Below are 24,704 nucleotides of genomic sequence, written 5' to 3' on the forward strand. Positions count from 1 at the left end.
AAGTGTTACAGCACCCTTTTTATGAATATTCACGAAAAAAAATATGCGAGAAAAGTCGTCCGCTTTGCCAATAAATCGTGGCAAAAAGGGGAAGCAAAAACGAATAGATACGAGGCATGAGCGGAAGAAATTTCGTTCTCCTGAACAAAACTGAGCTTTCTTTCTCTCTTTCTCTCATCTTTTATACTCGTTCTTTCACGGGGCAGATGGGCGTTTCGCCACATGACTTTGCGCAGTAACACGTGGCCTACATAATGACAGCTGCAATGAATAAAGAAAAATGGCAGAAATTTAATTATATGCATTTGAATGAAGCGAAACTGGAATTTTCCGACTAAAAATCATTGAAAATCGTGAAAAACTCAACGAAAAGCTACACGGTCTCCTCGGGTGGAAATTGCGATAGGGTGCGCTTGCTGCAGCTTCATTGCGTCCACCGAGATTTCACCGTTGAAGAGTGATTTCCCTCGATTTTTATTAGTTTTTCGTCGATTTTTCTATTTCAAAAATGATAACAATTATAAAGTAGACTGAACCGAAAGTGGAGAAACAAAAATTATCGGAAACCGTTCGGTGGAAATGCATAACGAACTGTTTGAAAATAACAACTGAATTTTCTGATTTTTTAAAATTAAATTTTTATTTAAGTTTTTCTCATAACCTGCAATGATAACGTTTATAGAGCAAACTTTTGTCGTCATTTTAAGATATAATTCGTCTATGTACCTGTTGAAAGAACTCAGATCGAACTCTTTTTGTGAAATTCAGTTATAATTTTTCGTTAAAAAGAGGAGCTAAAAGTTATTAATCTGAATTAAAAAGAGTCGAGACAGTGAATCTAATTAATATTTGGTATTTTATTAGAGCAATACACGTATAAAACATTTTATTATGGGCTTTTCGGCTCCAATTTTGTTGGCACAATATTTTATTTCTTGCCACATACTGTACGTTTGGGTTTGTTTTTACGTGATCTTATGCTTACAAAATATTGCTCGCATGCTTACGTGTCTCTTATACTGACAAACCGTATTCTCTGATGCATACACTTTTTCTCTTATACTGACAAAATTCTCATTGTCCGTATAAGAGAATACTCCCACTAATACAATTTTCTAAATTTTCTTTTTTTGTAAAAAAAAAATTTTTCACAGACATTTTCTAATAAATCAACTTGGATAAGTATTCAAACCTGTTGTCTGATTAAAAAATGTTTCATTATTTTCTTCTGAAAGATTATATTCCGAAAGAGGAAGAATTTTTGTATCATAACCAGCAATAAATTATGTGCTCGGTTATCTGTCGTTCACGAGAAGAACGAATCTAAAACGCAGTTTTTACGTATTTTCTCAAAAATTTACGAAATCCGCGCAAATTTTTCGATTGTTCGATTTTTTTTAAATCGAAAAACAAAAAATTTTCGATTTTTTGATAACCGAGAAATCGAAAAACGAAAAATTTTCGATTTTTTGAAAACCGAAAAATCGAAAAATTTTCGTTTCTCGATTTTTAAAAATTTTTAAGAATTTTTAGAAGAGATTTCTATATGTTTTTTGCGAAGCGAACTTTAAATACCTAGTTTATTCCCCTACAAAAACCCCTTACAATAAGAAATGGGGGAAAAAAGTAGAGGTGGGGCCAACTAGGAGAAATCTTGAAGAGATCGGAGAATTGGGGGGAAAAACTAGAGGGGGACCAACTTTGGAGATCGGAGAATTATAGAGATCGGGATATTAGAGATCGGGGATGATAGAGATGGGGGTGGAGAGCTAGATTTAGAACCGGGAAGAGGAGATAAAGAAAAAACAACGTGATATGGGTGGGTTTGAAAGGAGGTAACAATCATATTAATTAATTAGGAAAAAATTTAAAAAAAAGGCGTATTTCGTCATAGTGTAAGACTGGGGCAAGGCGGAGAGGTCGGCGGTGGGTGGTCCTGAAATAAAACATTTAGCTGAAAAATTATCGGAATAACAACTTACAGTCAGTGGCTTAGGCAATTGCCTTACTTTCTCCAATTGAACACGATGAAACCGCGCTGAAAATATATTAATTATTAAAATTATTCGATAAAAAAGCTCGAAAAACAAAAATAAAACTGTATCTGATAATGGATGATTAGGTACAGTAGAGCAACGAACGCTCTATCCGCGGAAAAAGGTGATTTTGGAAGAAGTTAGTGAATTGTAACCAACATATTTGATTTTAGAAAAATTCGGAGAATATTTTAAGCAAAAAAATATCGAAAATCGATGGGAAACTGAAGAAAATCGAATCGAAAAAAGAAAAATGGGCACACGAAAAGAGAAGAGAGAGAAGAGAGCGAGGTACGGTCACACTCGTTTCAACTGTGTGTGTTTTTTTTCCGTTTTTCGATTCGATTTTCTTCAGTTTCCCCTCGATTTTCGATATTTTTTTGCTTAAAATGTTCTCCGAATTTTTCTAAAATCAAATATGTTGGTTACAATTCACTAACTTCTTCCAAAATCACCTTTTTCCGCGGATAGAGCGTTCGTTGCTCTACTGTACCTAATCATCCATTATCAGATACAGTTTTATTTTTGTTTTTCGAGCTTTTTTATCGAATAATTTTAATAATTAATATATTTTCAGCGCGGTTTCATCGTGTTCAATTGGAGAAAGTAAGGCAATTGCCTAAGCCACTGACTGTAAGTTGTTATTCCGATAATTTTTCAGCTAAATGTTTTATTTCAGGACCACCCACCGCCGACCTCTCCGCCTTGCCCCAGTCTTACACTATGACGAAATACGCCTTTTTTTTAAATTTTTTCCTAATTAATTAATATGATTGTTACCTCCTTTCAAACCCACCCATATCACGTTGTTTTTTCTTTATCTCCTCTTCCCGGTTCTAAATCTAGCTCTCCACCCCCATCTCTATCATCCCCGATCTCTAATATCCCGATCTCTATAATTCTCCGATCTCCAAAGTTGGTCCCCCTCTAGTTTTTCCCCCCAATTCTCCGATCTCTTCAAGATTTCTCCTAGTTGGTCCCACTTCTACTTTTTTCCCCCAACTAGGTATTTAAAGTTCTCTTCGCAAAAAACATATAGAAATCTCTTCTAAAAATTCTTAAAAAATTTTTAAACATCGAAAAACGAAAATTTTTCGATTTTTCGGTTTTCAAAAAATCGAAAATTTTTCGTTTTTCGATTTTTAAAAAATCGAACAATCGAAAAATTTGCGCGGATTTCGTAAATTTTTGAGAAAATACGTAAAAACTCCGTTTTAGATTCGTTCTTCTCGTGAACGACAGATAACCGAGCACATAATTTATTGCTGGTTATGATACAAAAATTCTTCCTCTTTCGGAATATAATCTTTCAGAAGAAAATAATGAAACATTTTTTAATCAGACAACAGGTTTGAATACTTATCCAAGTTGAATTATTAGAAAATGTCTGTGAAACATTTTTTTTTTACAAAAAAAGAAAATTTAGAAAATTGTATGAGTGGGAGCATTCTCTTATACGGACAATGAGAATTTTGTCAGTATAAGAGAAAATTTAGAAAATTGTATGAGTGGGAGCTTTTGAAGTACTGCGAATTCTCTTATACGGACAATGAGCACTTTGTCAGTATAAGAGACACGTAAGCATGCGAGCAATATTTTGTAAGCATAAGATCACGTAAGCATTAGAGCACGCGTAAGAGTTAGAGTGGTAAGAGTTAGAGAACGTACTATTGGGAGTATTTGCCTTGGGCTCAAATAAGCCATACAAAGTGCTGAACTATGAAGAATAATGCTTCAACATTACATTACTTACAAAAAATCAGGTTGAAAGCAATATTTACTGTCGTTCGCCATAATGAGACGACGAATCTTACAGCTCCTCGACTTGGATCCAACTCCAGAAGCGGGATCCCCAGTGAAATCAATAACTTCAGAACGATTTAGCCTTCCGCATTTTCATTTATTGAATTACTATTTGGTTTGATACAATAAAGTGTTGAGATACAATAAAGTGCAAATTGATGAGCATGATAGCAATCCAGGTGAACATATTAGTGAAGTGATGTTGATGAGGAAATAGAGAGACCGGAGTAAAACTCCCTACATACCCCTAGGTGGGTTCTGCGGGAGGAATGAATAGTTTGAGAAATTGAAGGATGATAAAACAAGAAGAGAGCAAATTAACAATAAATTTTTGGCGGGTAAAGGAACAAATTGTACACAAAAGGGAATTACTGGCAGGTCAAAATTTAATATTTAAACCTAACGTTTTGCCGCATTTCTGTCGATGCAAATGCGCTCCGCCGCACTCGATTATCGATTTCTTCCTTCTTTCCTTCGCGTAGAGCTGTTCTGCGCGACACTCCAGGGAAAGAAAACTCTCTGAATTTGGCTGGAATTCTGAGAGGTCTTGTTTTTGCAGCTCTTTTCAGGTGTGCACGTCCATCTTCTCGCTCCTCTTCTGGATCCTTGTCAACATTCACATCCTGTTCTTCGGTCACTGCGCCTTCCTTCGGAATATCTTCTTCTGGATTTTTAGCCGTTCCCGCTTCCTGCTCATCGGCCGCATCCACGTCCTCGACTGCCACGTCATCGTCTGGCCCTTCCTCTTCCTGAGCAACTTGAATTCGAATTCCCGTATTCTCCAGTGGAATCAGCAGATTCACTGGTTTCTCGACAATTCTCTTTCCCATTTTTACCATCACAGATTGCACCTCTCCATCTGGATTTTTCCTGTTCAGCTCCACGATCCTCGCCATTGGCCATGCATAACGCGGTAGCAATTTCTGGAATACCAAAACCACTTGACCAATTTCAGGTTTCAGCCTCGACGTCGCCTTCTTATGATGCTCCACATCTCTCAATGCTGCTATATATGACTTGCTGAACTCCTTCCATAGCTGTTCCTTGATAATTCTGAGTTTCTCCATCAACTGTCTCGTCAACTTTCCACTTTCTCCACCTTGTATCGCTTCGAATATCGATTTGTGATGTTCTGGCCGTGTCAGTTGAGCATTATACGATATGAAATCTGCTGGTCGAATCGCTGGAGCATCGTCCGGATCTTTCTTGTTTGGTGTTATTGGCCTTGAATTAATTATTCCTTCTGTTTCAATTACCAGCGTTTCCAGCTCCAAAATCGTAACAACTTGTTTCCCAAGGACTTTGTACAGGACATTTTTGATTAGCGCAACTAATCTTTCACACGGTATCACAAAAACTAGATCTCTCGTAAAATTTGAGAAAGATCTCGCAGGTACGCAGTGAAATGGTCCGCAATGTGTCATCGCGGTGTTTGCGTACTTGCGTACCGTAGTCCGCAAAACATTGCAGCGGCAAATAGATTTTTGAAGCAAATTTTAGCAGAAAAAAGGCAGAATTAATAGTTTCAAGGTGAAAAAAAAAATAAAAAATAGATTTTATTATTCAATTTAGTAGCTAACAATTGAGAATTGAATTATTGAAACACAGAAAAATTAATTTTGAACAGTAAAACAAAGAAATAATCGAAACGGAAGATTGAAAATTGAAAAATACATACAAATCGATTCAAAAAACGAATTTAATATGTGGAATCAGCCTCCTTCTTCGCTTTACGGATGCAAGTTGAAATTTTTCTTGGTAAAACTTTCGAAAATAAGGAAACCCGGTGAAATTTCTTAATTGCCTCGACTCCTGGTGAACTTTTTGAGATAAATCCATCGAAATTTTGCTGAGTAGCTCATTGACAAGGTTTCAATCTGAAATTTCATAAAATCAATTATTTTCGAATAATTTTAATCCCAACAAACCGAAGGAAATCCTGAATTTTAGCTTTTCGATAGAATCCTAAGGTGTCACATCGACAATTTTCCAAGTTGAAAGAAACCATGTGGAGCATCTCCGCTTATAATATCCTCGACAAAATATTGATGAGAAATCCATCAAATTTGCACCGAGTATCTGCTTGTCAATGTTTTTACCTGAAATTTAATGAAATTAATAATTTTTTAATAATTTTAAGCACAACTAACCATAGAAAATCCCGAATTTTATGATATTGAGGAAATCCCGAAATTTTAATTGCGAAAAGGTTCAGAATTGTGTGAGGGAGAGCGCTGGGTGGTTTATTGGGAAGACGAGGCGTCCTGCAAAGAAAATGTTACGATTTGTTTTTTTGAAAGGTTCCACTTACTTCCTCCATATCAGAAATTAGATTGCTACATGACAGCTCCTTAGCAATGTACAGGTATCTTTTCCCTGTGTTTCTAACCGAGTGGAAGCGTCTTTCGAGGCGATTGAAAACGGCATGAAGCGATTCGATTCCTTGCTCCGAAAGCCTTCCCAAATTCCTTTCCGTTTTTGCGACTTCTACTACGTGAGCAACCAGGACATGCAATTTTTGAGTGATTGATTCTTCTGGGTGGGCAGCTTGTAGGAATTCAACGAATTCCTTCATCGACTCATCCAATTCGCTGATGTCATCGTCAGAGAGCAATCGATTGGCCGACAATGACATGATTTTGGACAGCCTGCTCATCGCGTTCTTGACATTCAGAAGCATCGGAGTCATGTGGTTTTTCAGATTTTTGAATGCAGCTGTGACACCTTTCTCAGACAAAATCAGCTTCGTGTGATTTCCAGTGTACATTTGAAACCACGCTCGGCGTGTTGCACCAACTTCTTCCAGATCATTCTCAAATTGTTTAAGATATCCACCAGCAAGTCCATCCAGCGTCTCGTCCAATAACACTTTTTCTTCTTTCAGAGCAGTAAACTGTGCTTTCATCTCTCTTTTTCTCTTAAGTGGTGAAGCTTCGAATTTTTTGTTCGCGTCTTGAATCTTCAAATCGGCAACTCTTTTTGTCTCTTCTTTATTTCTTCGAATTTCAAATGATGTTTTATTGTCTAAACTCACAACGGCCATCCAAATCGGCTCAAAGATGTATTTCGTGAACAGTCCGACAATCAAGTGTAGCATTGCAGGCAAGTAGTGTTCCAACTTGACATTTTGAAGAATTGGTCCACTTCCGCATCTGACGCCAAAGCTACCGTATTTAGAATTGAGCTTGTAAGAATTCATTGTTTTCAAGAAATATATCTTTTGCAAGTTCAGATCTTTAAGCTTTTGCATCAGTCCTCCTCTTGGATTGGTTTCGAAACAAAACGGGCAAAAATAGGTGGCACATTGTTTTTTATGTGACAGTAAATCACATGTAAACTTAAAATCACCGACTACTTTTTGGACAACGCCACGTGTCACCACCCTTCCATCTTCCATATAGGTGATGCTGGTGAAGTTGTTGATCTTCACGATAAGATCAGACAGGTAGGCCATGATAAGTTCCCGCGAATCAGAGTCATCAAAAACAGCGAGAAGGACGATTCGGTGCGGCGAGTTCGCATGATCACAATTTCCGATCAGAAGACAAAGTTTCGTCGTTCCTCCTCCCGAATCTCCACCAATTCCGATAACAATTTTGCCATCGGTATAGGAATCATGGCGTAATTGTTTTGATACAGACAAACGCTCCAGCTTCGGAATGACACTTTTCTCGACATCGATAATTTTGACAACGGTCACCTTTTCTCCTTTTGATATATATGTTGTGGCCTTATAATTGTCGATAGTTGACATTCTCGTTTTCCGTTGCATCGTCAAATTAATAGTTGGCATGATTTCAAGATCGGTGAACATCTTATAGTTTTGCTTCACCCGCCGCAATTGATTGTTAGAGAATCTACATTTTTCTTGAAAAATAATCGTTTGCCAATGCGTCAATTGGACTTGGAAGGACTGCGAATCATTTTGTTGGAGATATTTCTGGAAATCAATCATGAAATTACGAATATCCTCTTCTCGACTGATTCGTTGAAGCAAATCCAGTGCCAAATCTATCCTAGATTTTCCAGAGAACGATTCCTTCTTCGCAACTCTGATATCCATATTATTCTGTACTTTTTCGCCCTTGACGTAATTTGAGCGATTTGTTTTCTTAATATCAGATTTTCGTTGGTTTTCCGTTTTGATGTTTTTCTTATTGAAATTATCTCTTTCCTTTGCATGAAAAATTCATCAGAAAAAACGGCAAACTCGTCGTCTCTCTCCATCAACCGATTTAGAAGTGTCTCTTCGTCAATGTCTGTTCTTGGATTGAGCTGGACCGAATGGTTTGAGCTGGACAGGATGGCGGTTCTGAAATGGAAAATTGAATAAACAATCAACAACAAAGAAATAAATCTACCTCTGATATGCTATCCAAAATGGAATCAACTTCTAGAAATCTCATTCGTTCTCTACTCAAGTCTTCTCTAATTCCCTTCACATATGGTGTCTCATTCGAAAACACGCCGACGCTGTCACTCGATGAATAGAGTGGACTTGACGATCTTTCAAAAGAGTGTGGTGTTCTTGGAGGTGATGAAGAAGATTCCGCAATAGAAGAAGTTGATGGTTGTGTGTCGAACGGCTGGAAAAATTATTTTTAAAATATTATAATCGTCTTAGGATCCGAGTTGTAGCATGGATTAATTCACTTACAATATCAGTTTCAGGTGTTATTGTCAGATTCAAATCGATATTGCGTTTCGACTCCACATCCAGATTATCATCAAAATCCACAAATGGAGACACTCGTCTTCTCTCAGGAGTGATCTGCGCATCTCCGTTTCTGTCAAGAGCTTCTGTCAATTCTACATTCGACAGGTTTAGGTCCAGGGAAGCATTTCTTTCAGTATTTGAATTTTCGTCTTCTTCATCTTTTTTCCATCGTCGTTTCCGAGCATTTAGAAGATTTGAAGACCATGCTGATTGATTTGATGGAGGAGGCATCTGAAAAAAAAATTTTTTACTCAATTTTCAGTGAAAAAAATTTACTTTTGGAAAATTTTAAGTGAAAAATGTACGATTTGTGTATATGTTTGCCTTTATCTTGTAGAGAATTTTTAGCTGATTCTAATTCGGCAATAAAAATAAAACATTTTGTGATTTTTTTCGAAAAAAATCATTTTTCCTCCATTTTCAGTGCAAAATTTTAGTTTCGAAAAAATTTTCTTGAAGAATGTACGATTTCTAAAAAATTCTCTCTGTATCTTGCTTAAAATTAACAGTTCTTTCTCTTTGAAGCAAAAAACTAACACATTTTGTGATTTTTTTGGCAAAAAAAATTATTTTATAAATTCTTATTACAAAAAAAAATTTTTTCGAAAAAATTTTAATGAAAAATTAAGATTTCTCTATGAATTGAGTTCCATCTTATACACAATTAAATTTTGATCATAAAACAACTATAAATCGTAAAGAGTTTTTGATTTTCTTGAAAAAGGGAACGTTTTTAAAAACTATTTTCAGTGAAAAAAATTTACTTTTGGAAAATTTTAAGTGAAAAATGTACGATTCGTGTATATGTTTGCCTTTATCTTGTAGAGATTTTTTAGCTGATTCTAATTCGGCAATAAAAATATAACATTTTGTGATTTTTTTCGAAAAAAATCATTTTTCCTCCATTTTCAGTGCAAAATTTTAGTTTCGAAAAAAAAATTAATGAAGAAGGTACGATTTCTAAAAAATTCGGCCCGTATCTTGTTCAGAATTTTTAGCTCTCTCTTTTTCAATCAAAAAAATAAAATATTTTGTGATTTTTTAAGAGAACTCGTCAAAAAACTCACTTAATTCGTTTTCCTTTCTGCCCACGCCGACGCTCCTTTGTTTTCCTCGAATTTTTTCGCTTACTACCTGAAACAAGACACACTTTTTCGATTTTACAAAAAAAAATAACAAAAAAGATACGGAAAAACGGTTAAAATCGGCAAAAAACGGAGAGAATCGATGCCGAGTGAAAGGCTTGAAATTTAAACAATTGTTCGCAATAGAGCGTGTTTGCCTCCATCTAGAGATTGAACCACCGTGTTCATAAACTCCTCCTTGCCACGGCGCTCCTGGTACAATATGTTTAATCTTAATTTGATTGCTTGCCAAATATGACGTCATCAATTCACAACCATCTACTGCCGTCGCCAAATCCTGATTAATAATAGAAAATCCTAATTTAAACGATGGGGCATTGTCTGATAAAATTGTTTCAGGTATCCCACGTCTCGAAATCATCCTTTTCAGAGCATTAATGAATCCAAAGCTTGTATTGTCAGTAACCAGCTCCAGATGTACTGCTCTTGTTACGACGCAAGTTGCCAACATAATCCAACTTTTTTCACGTTCTTCACCGATTTTATATGCGATCGGACCGATGTAGTCGACTCCAATATGCTTAAAAGGACCCGCGAAATCCGTTCTTTCAGGTGGTATCTCCGTCGTCCCAGGATAATTGAAGCTTCTCGCATGTTGTTTTCTGCATATTACACAATCGTTCCTCAATTTCTTGGCCGTCTGAACCATCTTTTCCATCCAATATTTTGTCTGGAATTCGCTGATCATATCCTGTATTCCCTGATGTTTCAATTTTTCGTGGATTTCCATGAATATGAGCCGTGCCAACGGATGAGTATGTGCAAATACTATCGGATTTCTCATTTCTTCGGCAATTCTCGGATTCTCGGTTCTGTTGAGCCTTGTCATGATCCTCCAAATTCCGTCTTTTCCCAATTTCTTTTTCTTCACACCGCCTGCTTTCCATCCGAATCTCACTTTTGCATCTTCGTAGTGTTGCTGCATTATGAACCTTCTTGCAATTCTCCTTTTTTCAACTTCATCTCCCTCGAAATCGGCTTTATTGAACTCTCGGATTACTGTAGATTCCGCTTCTCTTCTCTTCTCCAATTCCCTTCTTTTCATCATTTTTTTCCAACAATTATTGATAAATTGAAATACTTTTTTCACAGTAATCGTCAGTCTTCTCATACATTTCGCAGATTCGAAAGGTACAATTGTGGCTTTTTTGAATATTTCCATCGATTTTATTTCTGTTTTGATGACGTCCGCCTCTGTTTCCTTTATAATTTCCGCTTCAACTGCTTGTCTCCGGAATTCGTAAGGATCTGCTGGAGTTCCATTCAACTTCTTTGGCCACCCATCTTCGTCTTTCTCGAGGAATTCTGGACCACATTTCCATAATTTGTGATTTTTTAGCTCTTCTATCGAACATCCGCGTGTCGCTAAATCTGCTGGATTCTGCTCACTCTCGACGTATCGTACTGTTGAAGATGCTCCAAACTCCTCTCGAATCGTATTCATATTTCCTTTTACAGCTTTCACCCTGTTCTCTATCCACCTGCTATCTGACATTGATCTGGTTTTGCTCGTAGTCCAATATATTGTGCACGTGGAATCTGAGAAAAACGTCACTCTTTTAATCGGAATTTGAATTTCTTTTAACGTGTAGACCGCCGCGTTCGAAGCCAACTCCAATGAAATTAACTCCATTTTTGGAATTGTAAATTCAGTTCCTCCATTCGCCGGCTTCATCCTTGCTTTTGACATCACCAACGACGTCTCCACTGCACCATCCGGATAAGTGAATCTCAAATAAATCGCTGCTGCATATGTCCATTTTGAAGCGTCGGAAAATGCAATGAGCTCTACTTCTTCGAAATCCATAATTCTTGACAATTTCCTCGGAATGACGTATACCTTTTCTGTGAACTGGCTCTTCACTTCTTCCCAGGTATTTATCAGTTCTTCTGGAATTTTGTCCTTCCACTCCAATTTGAAATTCCAGAGTTGTTGAATCAGCTGTCGCAATTTTACCGTAATCGGTGTCATCAATCCACACGGATCGTAATTCGAGGCATTAAAAGCCACTATTTGCCTCTTCGTCGGAATTCCTTCTGGTGGCGTCGCAATTTTGATCTCCAACGTGTCCAACAACGAGTTCCAAACATGTCCGAGTAGCTTACAGTGTGCTCCTTTTGCTCTATCTTCCGGCTCCATTTTTTCCGTTGCTTCTCCTGCATTTGTGACAAATTCCCTGATTTTCATGTGCATTCTCGTAAAAACTTCTTTTTGATCCTCGTACAGCTGAAGGATCTCCTTTTCCGATTCTGCTAACATCGCCACATTATCGACGTACAGATTGGTTTTTATCTGATTATTGATTTCATGTGGAAAAATATCCAGGTACAAAAGAATTGTCCCCGCGAGTAGGAAAGGTGAACATACACATCCGAACGTAATCCTCGTTGAACGAAGCTCGATAAAATTTCCTGGTATCGGACCTTTTTCGACATCTTTGAACCATAGAAATCTAGTCAAATTTCTGCAACTCCTTGCTAATCCAACTTTATGGAACGCTTTTTCCAGATCCGATACGACTAGAAACGATCTATTTCGACATCTCATTAGGATCCCTTGAATTTTGTTCATCAGTGGAGGACCCGCGTGAAGCACATTATTAAGCGACAATTCGCCTTTTGCATGAGAAGAAGCGTCCGTAACCATCCTTGTCTTCGTTGTTTGAGATTCTTCTTTAATCACTATTCCCAATGGATTGTAGAAAATCGGACCGTCGCCATCCATCTCCGGCTTCACAATTTCCGTAATTCCAGCTTCTAGTTGCTCTCTTATCGCTCTATCTGCCGCTGCTCTCGTCGATTTATCTCGCATTTTCGTATTGAACAAGGAGATCAGTTTTTTGTGAGCCAAATTTCTATTGTCCTTCAGCTCATTCTCTCTTCCATTGAAAGGTAACATGACTTGGATTCGTCCTGTCTCATCTCTGGAAGCCGACCTTTTGAATTGCTCAATTAGTTCTTCGTTTATTGCTTCTTTCGATTTCAGAGCACTCGGCTTTTCGATTCCGATTGTCTCGAGATCCATTGACTTCTCAACTAATTTTGCGAGCTTCTGCTGGGATTGTTGTTTCTCTTTTCTTGATTCTTCTTCAATTTCCATCGCGAAAATCTGCATATGTAGCACTTGTGTCGAAATTTGTTTTCCAGCTGATTCCTCCTCCAACACTATCGCATCTTCGAGCCACGGAGGATGGTAGAAATTCCCGATGACCGTCTTTTCCACCGATCTTTTGCTTGGCAATTCGATATGTATTCGTGTTCTCAGGCGTGTAATTTTATTGATTACATCATTTCCCAAAATCAAATCCACCGGTGTTCCATCTCGATAATAGGCCATTCTTATCTCATCAAATTCCACGCCATTCTGCTGCAGAACTTCCAGATCCTCGTCACAGAATTCGGGTGCTCGGAATTTCGTCGCCATTCGTCTGAAACCTGGAGCTGCCATCGTCCATATTTTTCCATCATCTCCAACGATTTTTAATTTATATATTTTGTAGGATTCGACTGCTGCATCCGCCACGACTCCCGAAAATCCGATTCTTCTTGTACCAACCACCTTGAAATTATTTTGGAGCGCTGCTTTTTCGGAAATTATTGAAGTCTGAGCACCACTATCCACCAATGCGATAATTCTAGCTCCACTCTCCGTCCTCAAATGAGCAAATGGAAGTTGAGCTATCTTATCATTTTCCTTTTCAGCGAGTAGCATAATTTCCGTCGCGGCTTCCAATCTCAACTCGTCTTGCAGCCACTCCTCCGCCTCACTGTCCCCGTTCTTCTCCGGCTCGTGATCGTTTCTTTCAGTGCTCGAGGGTCTCAACCCCCTAGCACTGAAATAACTGCTGCTCCAGTTCCTCGTCATCTTCCAAATCGAATTTCGTATTGAAGACGTTGACTGTAGCTGATTTGACTCGATCACAGTGTCCAGAATAGTGGGTTCCACGACAATGATAACAGTTATATTTCGACTTGCAATCCCTGGCGAAGTGTTTCGCGCTCAAGCAATTGTCACACAATTTATTCTTGGAAACCGCCGATTTCTTGAACTCCGTGTCTTTCGTGCAGTTATTCGCTCCATGTTGCTCCGAATTGCAGTAAGCACAAGGAATTTGCTTTGATGGTGGCACGAATTCCTTCTTTTTGTAACCGAATTTCTTCCTAGCATCACCGTTGAATTGCTTCCGATCCTGCTGACGATGGTGCTGCATTGCTTGAACATCGACGTATCGCTCTTCCGACTCGTCCGAATCTTGCTCCACGTCGTTTTCGTTGTTGTAGCTTCTCATTGCCGACACATTTTTTACTCGAGCTGGCTTCACCGATTTCTCTACGACTTTTTCTTCCATTTCTTCACGATTTTCTTGAGCTTTTAGCTGTGCAATTACCGCTTGAGTACAGGTAATCAACAATTCGAAAGTCCTGTTTCCTGACATATTATAAGCTTCCACTCTTTTCCTGATCTTCTTTGGCAGTGCATCCGTGAATTCTTGCAGGTATTTGTAATCGTCAACGTATAATCCAAGTCCTTTTAACCGTCTGACATCTCCCGCGTATGTCGCCAGCGACTCTTCAATCTCCTCAATAGTCGAATTTGCCTTGAATGTCATCATTCTCACTTTTCTCGTGAGGTAGTCTTTCTGGAAACGACCGCAGTTGTAGGTGGTGTGGAGATTTGTTCTGATCAGATAGTAATTCTCCTTCGAATGACCATTAGTGATACTGTGTTGTTTTGCTTTTCCGACAAGAAGTTGAGTAATGGCCATCTGCTTTTGTAGTAGTGAGAATCTCGGATTTTTATGGATCTGACTTTCGAAAACACCAATGAAGTTCATGTATTTCTATGGCGATCCATCGAAAGGTTCCATACTTTTGACTGTCTCGTTGATCACTCTTTGACGCTCTGCAGTGTCCCATAACGCCTCCTTTGTTTGCTCATTTGTCTCGTATCCATCCCAATGAATTAGATGCTCTGGTAGACCATTGTCATCCCATTTCGTGTCGTCACCGAACAATCTGTCTTGATTTGCCAATAGTGGATCCTCTCCGAAATAGCCATCATCGCCTTGCTCAGCTGAGTTTCTCCCCCTCGTCACTGCGTTTCTGACAGGCTTTCTGCTAGTCAATCTCTTATTTTCCTGCTCTGCCGTCGATGAAGATTGGTTGTTTTTGGTAATCTGTTGCATTACTTGCTCCAGTAGCGATTCCAGTTTCGCCTGGTTGACGTCACTTTTCTCCGCATTCTTGTCCAGTTTCTGCTCCAGCCCGTCCAGTTTCTTCTGCATTCTATACTGTTTTTCCGCCACTATCTCAATCCTTCCAACTTTCCTCTCAATATCCTGCTGCCACTGTCTCAGATACGATGCTGTCGGTGTGGAATCCGAAGTTTTTTGCGGCTCCGTGTTGATGAGCATAGTCTCCTGACCCATATTCTCTGTCTCATTTTCAGGCGAATTTTGCAGGTTCAATCACGCGGTTGGTGGCATCGGAGCAGAATCGGAAAAGGAGATCCTTCAGCTGTACGAGGATCAAAAAGAAGTTTTTACGAGAATGCACATGAAAATCAGGGAATTTGTCACAAATGCAGGAGAAGCAACGGAAAAAATGGAGCCGGAAGATAGAGCAAAAGGAGCACACTGTAAGCTACTCGGACATGTTTGGAACTCGTTGTTGGACACGTTGGAGATCAAAATTGCGACGCCACCAGAAGGAATTCCGACGAAGAGGCAAATAGTGGCTTTTAATGCCTCGAATTACGATCCGTGTGGATTGATGACACCGATTACGGTAAAATTGCGACAGCTGATTCAACAACTCTGGAATTTCAAATTGGAGTGGAAGGACAAAATTCCAGAAGAACTGATAAATACCTGGGAAGAAGTGAAGAGCCAGTTCACAGAAAAGGTATACGTCATTCCGAGGAAATTGTCAAGAAATATGGATTTCGAAGAAGTAGAGCTCATTGCATTTTCCGACGCTTCAAAATGGACATATGCAGCAGCGATTTATTTGAGATTCACTTATCCGGATGGTGCAGAGTCTTTCTTGGCTCTATTTAACATAACTTAGTATTACCATCTTATTCTGTGCCTCAACTTAATCGTTACAAGTTTGAATTCTTGAGAAAACTGTATTTAAAACCTATTACGGCCTTTCAAAACTCAAATATATAAAAACGGTATCTTCTTAAGCTTTCGTGTTTAGTTTCCAATACTTTCCTTTCAGTAAGGCTTGAAATTTTTGGAAGCTTCACTGCTAGTTTCCCACTTCACGATTTTCCAATTTCAACTTGTTAAAAACTGGCAAGATCACAGAAAAAGCCACACTTCCATGATAAAACCACAGAAAATTAAAGAAATTGGGCTGAATGTCTCAGATTTGGTGATTCTGGCACATGATGATTTCTCAAAACTTCAATTCAAAGATAAAATTGTTTGTGACCAAACCTTCATTTCTTATTTGACTTTCAGGCTATATATTTAATTATATTTCTTAATTGTCTTCAAATTTTTTTGAGATTTCCCCACTTTATTTAGTGAAAACAAAGATAAACTTCTTATTTTCTCAATTTTTCAATAAATTTAACCTTTTGCAGCAAGGTATTCTCTTTTTAACTGAGAAAACTATTTTAAAAATTCATTTCATCATCTTTCCTTTGCTTTCTCAAGAAAATTTCATAGAAGAAATGCATTTTTTCCGCAAAAATAATTCAATATTCAGAAGTGCGCCAGCACGCGACAGGCGCATCGGTGAAACGCGCAAGCAATCTCCCTCCCCCTTCGTTTCCACCCGAGGAGACCGTGAGCTACCAAAAAAATTTTTTGAAATTCGAAAAGCGACCAAAAACATTTTCGCTTCGAGACCCACGACTCCAGAAAAGTGCGTGCGCCTTTAAACTAATTGCCCTTTTAAAATTTTTTCAACTGATTATTGTGAATAAAGAAAGAAAATTTCTAGAAAAAAGGGTATTTAAGAAAAAAAAAACATAAATTACAGTAAATCAGAGATATTTCAACAGAAATAACAGATTTTGAAGAAAAAACACAAAAAACAAGCAAAAAAGGTTCATTTTCAGAGATCGTTCGGGCGAAATTCAGCAAATATTTATGTACATTCGAACTCATTTCGTCTGAGTCGACGCTACGGCTCTGGCGAGCACACTTTCCGGCAGTGGAACACCATTTTTCTTCATTTGCGTCGGCGTTGCTACACGGATCCATTTCACCGAATCCACGTGGATTTCTGGATCGGAGGGAATTGTGAGATTCTGGAAAAATTTGGGTTTAAATTGGTTCATCGAAAAGAAAAAAACCAAAAAAACCTTGATTTCTCGAAAATCAGGTTTCGCGATCGTCACGGTGTCGCCGATAACAAATCCGAAATTAGATAGGCAATTGTAGATTGTAATGCCGTAGACTTCGCCGGCGGCGTCGACACCAACAAGGGCACTGAAAATTTGAATTTAGTACTAAATTTAGTGGGTTTTGAGCTAGCCACTGCACCTTTTTCCTCACGAGGGACGAGGAAATGCGGTTTCTAGGCCATGGCCGAGGATCCGACAAGATCTATCGGCAATTTATTTTGCTTTGTTTTCCGCGTGTTTTCTTTCATTTTTCGATAAATATGCTGCTTAGATGCTGAAACTACATGATTTTCATAACGAGACTACTGAAAAAGTTGTGAGATTTTCAAAATTCAACATTTTGTGCGAAAATCTATACTTTTTCACCAAAAAAGTTGAATTTCGAAAATCTCAAAACTTTTTCAGCTGTCTCGTTATGAAAATCAGGTAGTTTCAGCATCTAAGCAGCATATTGAGCATGTTTCGGAAAAAGTTTAGGTTTTGTATTCCCGTAATCCATCATATTACATTGACCACTTTCACCGCTACTTGCCGACTGAATACATTTTTTTTGACTTGGAAATCGTTTTGGCATCTGCAAAAAATATTTGTTTATCAGTTTTAATAAGAAAAAACGGAAAAAAAATCGGTGAAAAACACAAGAAAATACGCGGAAAACAAAGCAAAATAAATTGCCGATTGAACTTGTCGGATCCTCGGCCATGGCCTAGAAAGCGCATTTCCTCGTCCCTCGTGAGGAAAAAGTTGCAGGGGTTTTGAGTAGCGTGGCAAATTTCTAGAACCAAGATTTTTGCGAAATCGCATCAAAATCCTACACCGGAATAGTCTCGTCGTGGCCGATATTTCCAATAATTTTGGCTCTAAATCCATCTGACGATTTCTTAAGCTCATTTATCATCTCCTGCATCCGCTTTGCCTTCATTTTTCCCTTCTTTTGGATGGCATCAGTAAATTTCGACAAATAGCTCACAAAACTCGCGAGCTTCTCTCTCGTCTCCAGCTCATTTCTCGGATCATACTCGACGGCTTTCTGTAGAACAGCGAGCGCCTCGTCGTACTTTTCCATGAATTTCAGACAAGTCGCCATATTAATATAAACTTGAGGGTCTGTTCGAGAAAGTTCGCATTCCAACGCTTTCTTGTAGTTTTCTATCACTTTGTCCAAGAACTTGAGCTCCACTTTTGCGGTGCTGAAGAAACAGTAGAAAAGGCCGGTGGCGAAGGCTATGTTGGCAGGCCCGTAGGCACTGTCAAGGCGTCGAGCTTCTATAATTAGTTCCATCGCTTTTGTGCTGAAAATTCAAGTATCAAACGCGAATTTTCTCAATTTTCAAACCGAATTTCTGCCTGAGCCGGCTCGGGATGCTCCAAGGCGACTAATCTCATTGCAACAGCCAGGGATGTCAGAATTGGAGCAGTTTTTGATATTCCGAGAGCAATCTGAATATATTACCTTTAATTATTTAAGGTTTTCAACATTTTTGACTAAAATATTTAAAAATACCTTGAAGCAGGATTGCGCAAACTCCAAATCCCGTCGTTTCATAACGCATAGGCCAAGTTCGTGCCAGGCGTCTGCATTTTTCGGGTCTAAAATTCAACAATTTTCCTGATTTTTCAGCGAAATTTCAAAGCCTCACTCATTCTAACAGATTTGCTGAGCATTTTCTCGGCGGTTTCATTGTAATCCTCCAGTACGTTGTACATTTTTCCCCCTTCCGCAAGTAAAAGTGCCTTCTGATTTGTGTCATACGCGCGGGAAGTTGAGATTATGGTTGGAAGGATTTCCTGGAAGAATTTAAAATTAAAATTGGCCGAATAATTTCGAAAAATGCTCCCCTCACCTGGATAAACTCCCCGCCTTTTTGAATAACCGCCGCCGCCTCCTCGTCTTTCGATGATGTTGGATAATTTTTGAAGTACATTCTTTTGAATATCTCCAGCTCATTTTTGTATTTTTCCATTATTTATTCGAACGAGTTTCTCTAATTTGCAATTCGATCTTGAAACAAAAAAATTCGAAAAGAAAATTGGAAAACCAATTTTAAAATCTTTGCTGCAACTACGGTCGACAACTGTGCAAACACCGCTGTGACAAATGCACTGAAAACACCATATTTCACGCGCATTGCGTATTTTGAACAATTTTCAATTTCTAGAATTTCTGCCCCCATTTTTTGTGATTTAACTTGATTTTCTTGAAGTTTCTCTTCAAAAACTTTACAATTAGCTTGTGGCAAAAGTGTTTCGTTCAAAACTTCACCAAAAATCTCGAAAAAGTGCAGTTTTCATCTTCAATTTTCGAAAATTTCAGCAAAATCACAAGATGATTATCCCAATCAGATGCTTCACATGCGGCAAAGTCATCGGCGACAAGTGGGAGACGTATCTCGGATTCTTGCAGTCGGAATACAGTGAAGGTTTTTAAAATTCTCGGATTTACTGAATGAAAAAAATCTCGTTTCTCTCAGGAGATGCTCTCGACGCGCTCGGTCTTCGTCGCTACTGTTGCCGAAGAATGCTTCTGGCTCACGTGGATCTCATCGAGAAGCTTCTCAACTACCATCCGCTGGAAAAGTAATCGGAGCCCCTTTCAATTGTTGTTGTTTTTCTGTTTTGTTGTGGCCGAATCTCAATTTTTACTTTTTTCCACCGTTTTTCCTCTTTTTCTTCACTAATTTCTCAAAATTTGATGAAACATTTGATTCAAGTTTGCTTTTTAAATTTAATTTTTGTCATATTGTATAATTGAGTTCACAGCTCATTCTTTATTTGTCCATGTGATGTGATTATTTTGCGAGAATTTGAGAATTTCCTAAACTACACCTCCTTCCACAAGTTTTCCTTCAAAAAGTTCCACGTGTCCGCTAGTCAGACTGTCTATCATTCTGACGTCTCTCATTTATCCCGCGCATTTCCTAATCTCGGTCATTTATGTCACCGAGACGGTCTGCGTTCACGACACTTTCTTATCGATTCTTTGTTTTTTTCTTCCAGAAAACCTCGTATACGGCGGCTTTGTCCATCGCTGACGGCGCTCCGGTGTGATCCGAGAAACACAGTTTTTGAGCAGCACAACTCCAACAAAAATGACTCGTGGAAATCAAAGAGATCTGGCTCGTGAGAAGAACCAAAAGAAACTGGCCGATCAAAAGAAGCGCCAGGGAGCCTCTGGACAAGACGGAAATGCTGTAAGTTTTCATTTCAAATTTCCAAATCACATATATATATCCAGTTGCAAATAAATATTCCAGGGTCTATCGATGGATGCTCGCATGAATCGCGACGCTGACGTCATGCGTATCAAGCAGGAGAAAGCGGCAGCCAAGAAAGAAGCCGAAGCCGCTGCAGCTGCTGCAAACGCAAAGAAGGTCGCCAAAGTGGACCCATTGAAGATGTGATTGATTAATTCTCACTTTTTTTTGATCATTTTTGTTTTATTTTATTCGTATTTAAAAAAACATCGTATGGGTTTCCCAAAAAAATGAATGCCTCTGTCTCCTTCTCCTGAAAAATGTATGATCACTTGGCAGCTCGCCAACCTAATCATTATCAGAGCCAGTTTCTGATTGTCTTCTTCGGCCGCCGCCTCACCTCATCTCTTCCTCCCACCCCGCGGCTTCTCTCCACAATTCTTGTGCTCTCTCGGGCTCTGGTAACTATGGCAACCGCCGCTCGTGAAAGCCGAGAGCAACTTCTTGCGTAACTAATCTCCTCGATTTCGACACCACACACTTTACCGCAAGGAAATGCGTAGAAAGTGAGAAGAAATGACCGAAAAGTCGTGGTTCGAAACTATTTTCTGCTGTTGTTGCCATCGTACACCTATTATCAGACGGTAATTCGATATTCTTAGGCTTATTTTTTTAAATGAAAATCGTTTGCTTGAAAGCATTTTTTATGAAATTTTGAAGATGTAAAACGGAAAATCCAAAAATGTTTCCTTATTCGAGGTTTTTTGGAAAAAAAATTATATTTAAAGTCGAAAATTCAGCTATTTTTAATATTTTCCGATCGATTTTTGCCATGAAAATATATTAAAAATTATTTTTATTCATTTATTTTATTTATTCTCCACTGATTTTCTTTTTTTTTGCGTTTTTAATGGAAATTAAAATGACAAAACAAGGTAATTGCAGAATGTTTGTTAAAAAATAATTGAAAAGGCGTAAAACTGTAAAATTATGATTTCCGACGACAAGCCTGAAATTAGTATATTTTACAGTTTTAGGCATTTTCAGTTACTTTTTAACAAGCATTTTGCATTTTTCTAGTTTATTTCTCGCATTTTCCGATAAAAAACACAAAAAAATGAAGAAAATAGGCCGAAAAATAAGAAAAATAAAATAAATAAATAAAAATAATGCAAGTGCGCTCCATCGAACAAGTTCAATTGGCGGAAATTCAAATAGGAATTAGGGGAAAACTGAGATTTTTTCAATTTTCAAAAAATCATATAAAATCTAGAAAAAATTTTTGAATTTTTTTATCATGATATTCGGTCATTGTGACGCCATATGCGTGTTTTAAAGCAATTTTCCCACATGAGAATTACACATCAACGAAACCCAGAAATTACAGTACTCTTTAAAGGCGCACACCGTTTTGCAATTTACAAAAATTGTCGTGTCGAGACGCAAATCCGCAAGTTTCCGCATCTGAGCAATATTTTTAGTTTGATGAATTCCCATAGATCGTGCCGAGACCCAATAGGTTTTTTTTCAGAGAAATCAAACTCGGATGTTTTGGCATCGGAAGCGCCGGAAAAACCACATTTTTGAAAGTTCTCAAGGGAGGTAAGCAAGTGCGCTCCGTCGCTCAATCCGAAATTATTTTAAAATTTGAATTTAATCCAGAAGATCCGCGGGATTTGCTCCGTACCAACGGGTTCTCCACAGTGAAAATGGAGTATGATGAGACTTTTCATTTGACGATCTACGATGTTGGCGGGGATAAGGGAATACGTGGAATTTGGAGCAATTATTATGCTGAGGTGTGTGTGTGTGTGTGCATGCGATAGGGCGCACTTTCACACTGGAGAATTTTTGAAAACTCTTATTACACGTGGATCTACAAAAAATGCGGGACTGATTTCGCATGGTTAAGAGCGTTTTGACGTCACATTTTTTTGGGAGAAAAATTCCCGCATTTTTGTAGATCAAACCGTGATTATTATAATTATTCTAAATAAATTAAGGTTCACGGAATCATCTATGTGATTGATTATTCAACGGATGAGACATTCACCGAGTCGATTGAGGTGAGAGAAGTTACGAAATTGATAAGGATTATGAATTATTCCTAAAAGTTATGAAATAAGATTTTTAGGCTCAAAATACGCTATCCGGTCTCGACACGACAACTTTTTGCAAAAAACTAAAACGGGTGTGCTCCTTTAAAAATTTTTAGGCAAAAGTACAGTAATTTCATTTACCGTATTTCTTCTATTAATATGGCCTCCCTATTAGACTTGCACTCCCTATTAGTATTGCTCCTTGAACACCCTCCGAAAATTAGTATTGCACTCCCTATTAGTGAAAAAGGCGGGGCCTAAATATGAGGTTTTCTGCAGTACACGCCACGCAGTTTTCTTATCTTGAGTGTAATATTGCACTCCCTAATAGTCTTGCACTCCCTATTAGTATTGCAAGCGGGAAGACCATCGAAAAATAGTATTGCAGCTATATTAATAGAAAAAATACGGTAGTTTTACAACTAAAACCGAGCCGCGATGCGACACGCAACGCGCCGTAGATCCACCCCAGATATGGCCGAGCCAAACTGGCCTAGTTCGGCAAACTCTTCCATTTCAATTTATGAGGAAATTCCATTAATTCCTAGGGAAGCCAGAAATTCGTGATAAAACAATTAAAACCACATATATTTTCGAAAAACTATGAAAAATCGGGCAAAGAACGTTTAAAACCACAGTAATCTTTAAAGGCGCACACCTTTTCGCATTTCACAGAAATTTGTCGTGTCGAGACCGGATACCGTATTTTCGGTCAAAATTTCAAGTCTCGGTAATAAATTACTTTTAAAAAATTATCATTCTCCAGGCTCTCCACTCCCTAACCAGCAATCCACATGTGCAGAAAAAGCCAATTTTTCTGCTCCTCAACAATCAGAACAATCGAGAATTTGATGACGTGGAAATTTCGAATGAAGTGAGTGACTTTGAGTGACTTAAATAATTTCCCGTAAACTGTCCCCGTCTTCTTCATCCCCCAGTGTTCCTTCTCTATCACGCAAACCTCTTTTCACAGACTAAAATCCAGGCGGGACAACACAAAATCGTACTTTTCTCGCATTTCAACAAGTATAACGGATATGTGAGTGCGCTTCAAGGTAGAAATTCAAAATTCCACCGATTTTCAGCTTGATAACATAAAAAGTGCCACATTGACGGTGATGGCGAGGGCGAAAAAGGATAGAAATGAGTATCAGGAGCAGTTTGTCAGATTCATCGATTCTGTAGGATTCCCATTTCATTTTCTAGAATTTTTAAAATTTTCCTTTTTTTCAGATTTCTGAGCACTATGTGGAATTATCCGAGGGTGTTAAAACCGCCGAGTTGGCGTTGAGGATCCGTCAGGAAGAAGCCAAAGAACAACGGAGACTGATGCAAATGAAAGTGGAGCACGATGCTTTGAAAGCCGACGTGGCTGGCCTGGAACTTCGGAACCAACCACCTGTGCAACCACCGATCCCGCCTGATCCTCCATCGGATCCGAAGTCCGCGTCGGTTCATATTGAAGAAAGTCCGCCGATGTCGCTTGCCAGCTCGACAATACCATCAGATATCATTCAGAGCACGCCTGAAACAGGAACTCCACGAGATCCTGTAAAGTGAGTCACATTAATTTACTTGAGAAATCCGATTGTTTCAGTTTTTGCAGAATCTCACAAACAAGCACGAAGCCTGTTTCGCCGGAATCTAACAGTGTTAAAGAAGAGCCAACTATCATTCTGAAAGACAACTATTTCTTGCCACCAAAAGCGCCTGGTCGACAATATAGCCGGATACAAAGGATTCAAAACGTTCTGAACAATCGAGTAGTGCCAAAATAACCTCCTTTTTTCACTTTTGAAGCCATAAACACTTTCTTGGTGTTGTTAACAGATTTATTGAAAACAAATAACAAGATCTTTAGTCGAAGAGACCGAAGCCCATGTCGTCATCGGATTCCTCCTTTGGCTCCTCCTTCTTCTTGGTCTCGGCAGCTGGGGCGGCTCCTCCAGCAGCTGGAGCAGCAGCGGCGGCGGCTGGAGCTGGTCCAGATCCGGCTCCGGAAGAGACAGAAGTGATGAGGTTCTGAAAACAATCGGGGTGAAACTTGAATATACTTATGAGAAATCCTTACCTTCACATCAACTCCCTCGAGAGCCTTGGCGAAGAGTCCTGGCCAGTATGGCTCGAACTCGACGTTGGCGGCCTTGAGAAGGGTAGCGATCTTCTCGCCGGTGATGGCGACCTCGTCATCTTGAAGGATGAGAGCAGCGTAGACGCAAGCCAGTTCTTGGTTCGAAGCCATTCTTCAATCGTAAGTTGCGCGGTTTGCCTTAGCTCCAAAGAGAACAAACGTTTGATAGAACGCTGAAAGAAAGTATTAATGCCACAAAGTGACCAGGGTAAGAAA

The 24,704-nt window shown here is 38.8% G+C and overlaps 6 protein-coding genes, 1 long non-coding RNA gene and 1 other non-coding gene across 11 annotated transcripts; 4 read left to right on the forward strand and 4 right to left on the reverse strand.

Annotated features, from left to right (window-relative positions):
- The first annotated feature begins 1,624 nt into the window (after positions 1–1,624).
- On the forward strand, positions 1,625–3,999 carry linc-30. Its single transcript, NR_101527.1, has one exon. It is a non-coding gene; the product is annotated as a long non-coding RNA linc-30 (long non-coding RNA).
- A 226-nt stretch (positions 4,000–4,225) lies between these two features.
- Positions 4,226–5,263, reverse strand: Y20F4.8 (DUF5641 domain-containing protein; the record flags this gene model as incomplete). The annotated part of the gene is made up of 1 exon (NM_001026565.3): positions 4,226–5,263. One exon carries the CDS (start codon positions 5,261–5,263, stop codon positions 4,226–4,228), a length of 1,038 nt encoding a protein of 345 aa, NP_001021736.1.
- Positions 5,264–16,752: 11,489 nt separating this feature from the next.
- On the reverse strand, positions 16,753–19,084 carry ttc-5 (Tetratricopeptide repeat protein 5 OB fold domain-containing protein). Its single transcript, NM_058521.6, has 7 exons — positions 18,909–19,084; positions 18,705–18,852; positions 18,569–18,654; positions 18,401–18,504; positions 17,880–18,356; positions 17,023–17,149; positions 16,753–16,968 (listed from the first exon to the last, which is right to left on the reverse strand). The coding sequence occupies exons 1-7, from the start codon at positions 19,026–19,028 to the stop codon at positions 16,822–16,824; spliced, it is 1,209 nt and encodes a 402-aa protein (NP_490922.1). The 5' UTR covers positions 19,029–19,084; the 3' UTR covers positions 16,753–16,821.
- Positions 19,085–19,378: 294 nt separating this feature from the next.
- On the forward strand, positions 19,379–19,772 carry rpb-10 (DNA-directed RNA polymerases I, II, and III subunit RPABC5). The gene is made up of 2 exons (NM_058522.5): positions 19,379–19,484; positions 19,536–19,772. Exons 1-2 carry the CDS (start codon positions 19,391–19,393, stop codon positions 19,643–19,645), a joined length of 204 nt encoding a protein of 67 aa, NP_490923.1. The 5' UTR covers positions 19,379–19,390; the 3' UTR covers positions 19,646–19,772.
- A 289-nt stretch (positions 19,773–20,061) lies between these two features.
- Positions 20,062–20,567, forward strand: moag-4 (Modifier of protein aggregation 4). Its single transcript, NM_001393007.1, has 2 exons — positions 20,062–20,255; positions 20,319–20,567. The coding sequence occupies exons 1-2, from the start codon at positions 20,154–20,156 to the stop codon at positions 20,463–20,465; spliced, it is 249 nt and encodes an 82-aa protein (NP_001380044.1). The 5' UTR covers positions 20,062–20,153; the 3' UTR covers positions 20,466–20,567.
- A 210-nt stretch (positions 20,568–20,777) lies between these two features.
- Positions 20,778–24,184, forward strand: arl-13 (ADP-ribosylation factor-like protein 13B; the record flags this gene model as incomplete). Of its 4 annotated transcripts, none has more annotated exons than NM_001037898.3 (9): positions 20,778–20,902; positions 21,790–21,860; positions 21,921–22,057; positions 22,262–22,324; positions 23,124–23,231; positions 23,331–23,396; positions 23,443–23,538; positions 23,591–23,913; positions 23,964–24,180. In NM_001037898.3, exons 1-9 carry the CDS (start codon positions 20,835–20,837, stop codon positions 24,133–24,135), a joined length of 1,104 nt encoding a protein of 367 aa, NP_001032987.1. In that variant the 5' UTR covers positions 20,778–20,834. The 4 variants fall into 4 exon arrangements, with proteins under 4 accessions (NP_001032987.1, NP_001360352.1, NP_001032986.1 ...); NM_001373681.2 differs by having other exon boundaries at positions 20,784–20,902; positions 23,343–23,396; positions 23,964–24,184; NM_001037897.3 differs by having other exon boundaries at positions 20,804–20,902; positions 23,955–24,180.
- Y37E3.26 lies at positions 23,904–24,037 on the reverse strand. The gene has a single exon (NR_049961.1). It is a non-coding gene; the product is annotated as an Unclassified non-coding RNA Y37E3.26 (non-coding RNA).
- On the reverse strand, positions 24,172–24,661 carry rplp-1 (Large ribosomal subunit protein P1). The gene is made up of 2 exons (NM_001393012.1): positions 24,429–24,661; positions 24,172–24,379 (listed from the first exon to the last, which is right to left on the reverse strand). The coding sequence occupies exons 1-2, from the start codon at positions 24,597–24,599 to the stop codon at positions 24,215–24,217; spliced, it is 336 nt and encodes a 111-aa protein (NP_001380045.1). The 5' UTR covers positions 24,600–24,661; the 3' UTR covers positions 24,172–24,214.
- Between the last annotated feature and the right edge of the window lie 43 nt (positions 24,662–24,704).

Source organism: Caenorhabditis elegans, chromosome I (genome assembly GCF_000002985.6).
Source record: "Caenorhabditis elegans chromosome I".
Lineage (NCBI taxonomy): Eukaryota > Metazoa > Nematoda > Chromadorea > Rhabditida > Rhabditidae > Caenorhabditis > Caenorhabditis elegans.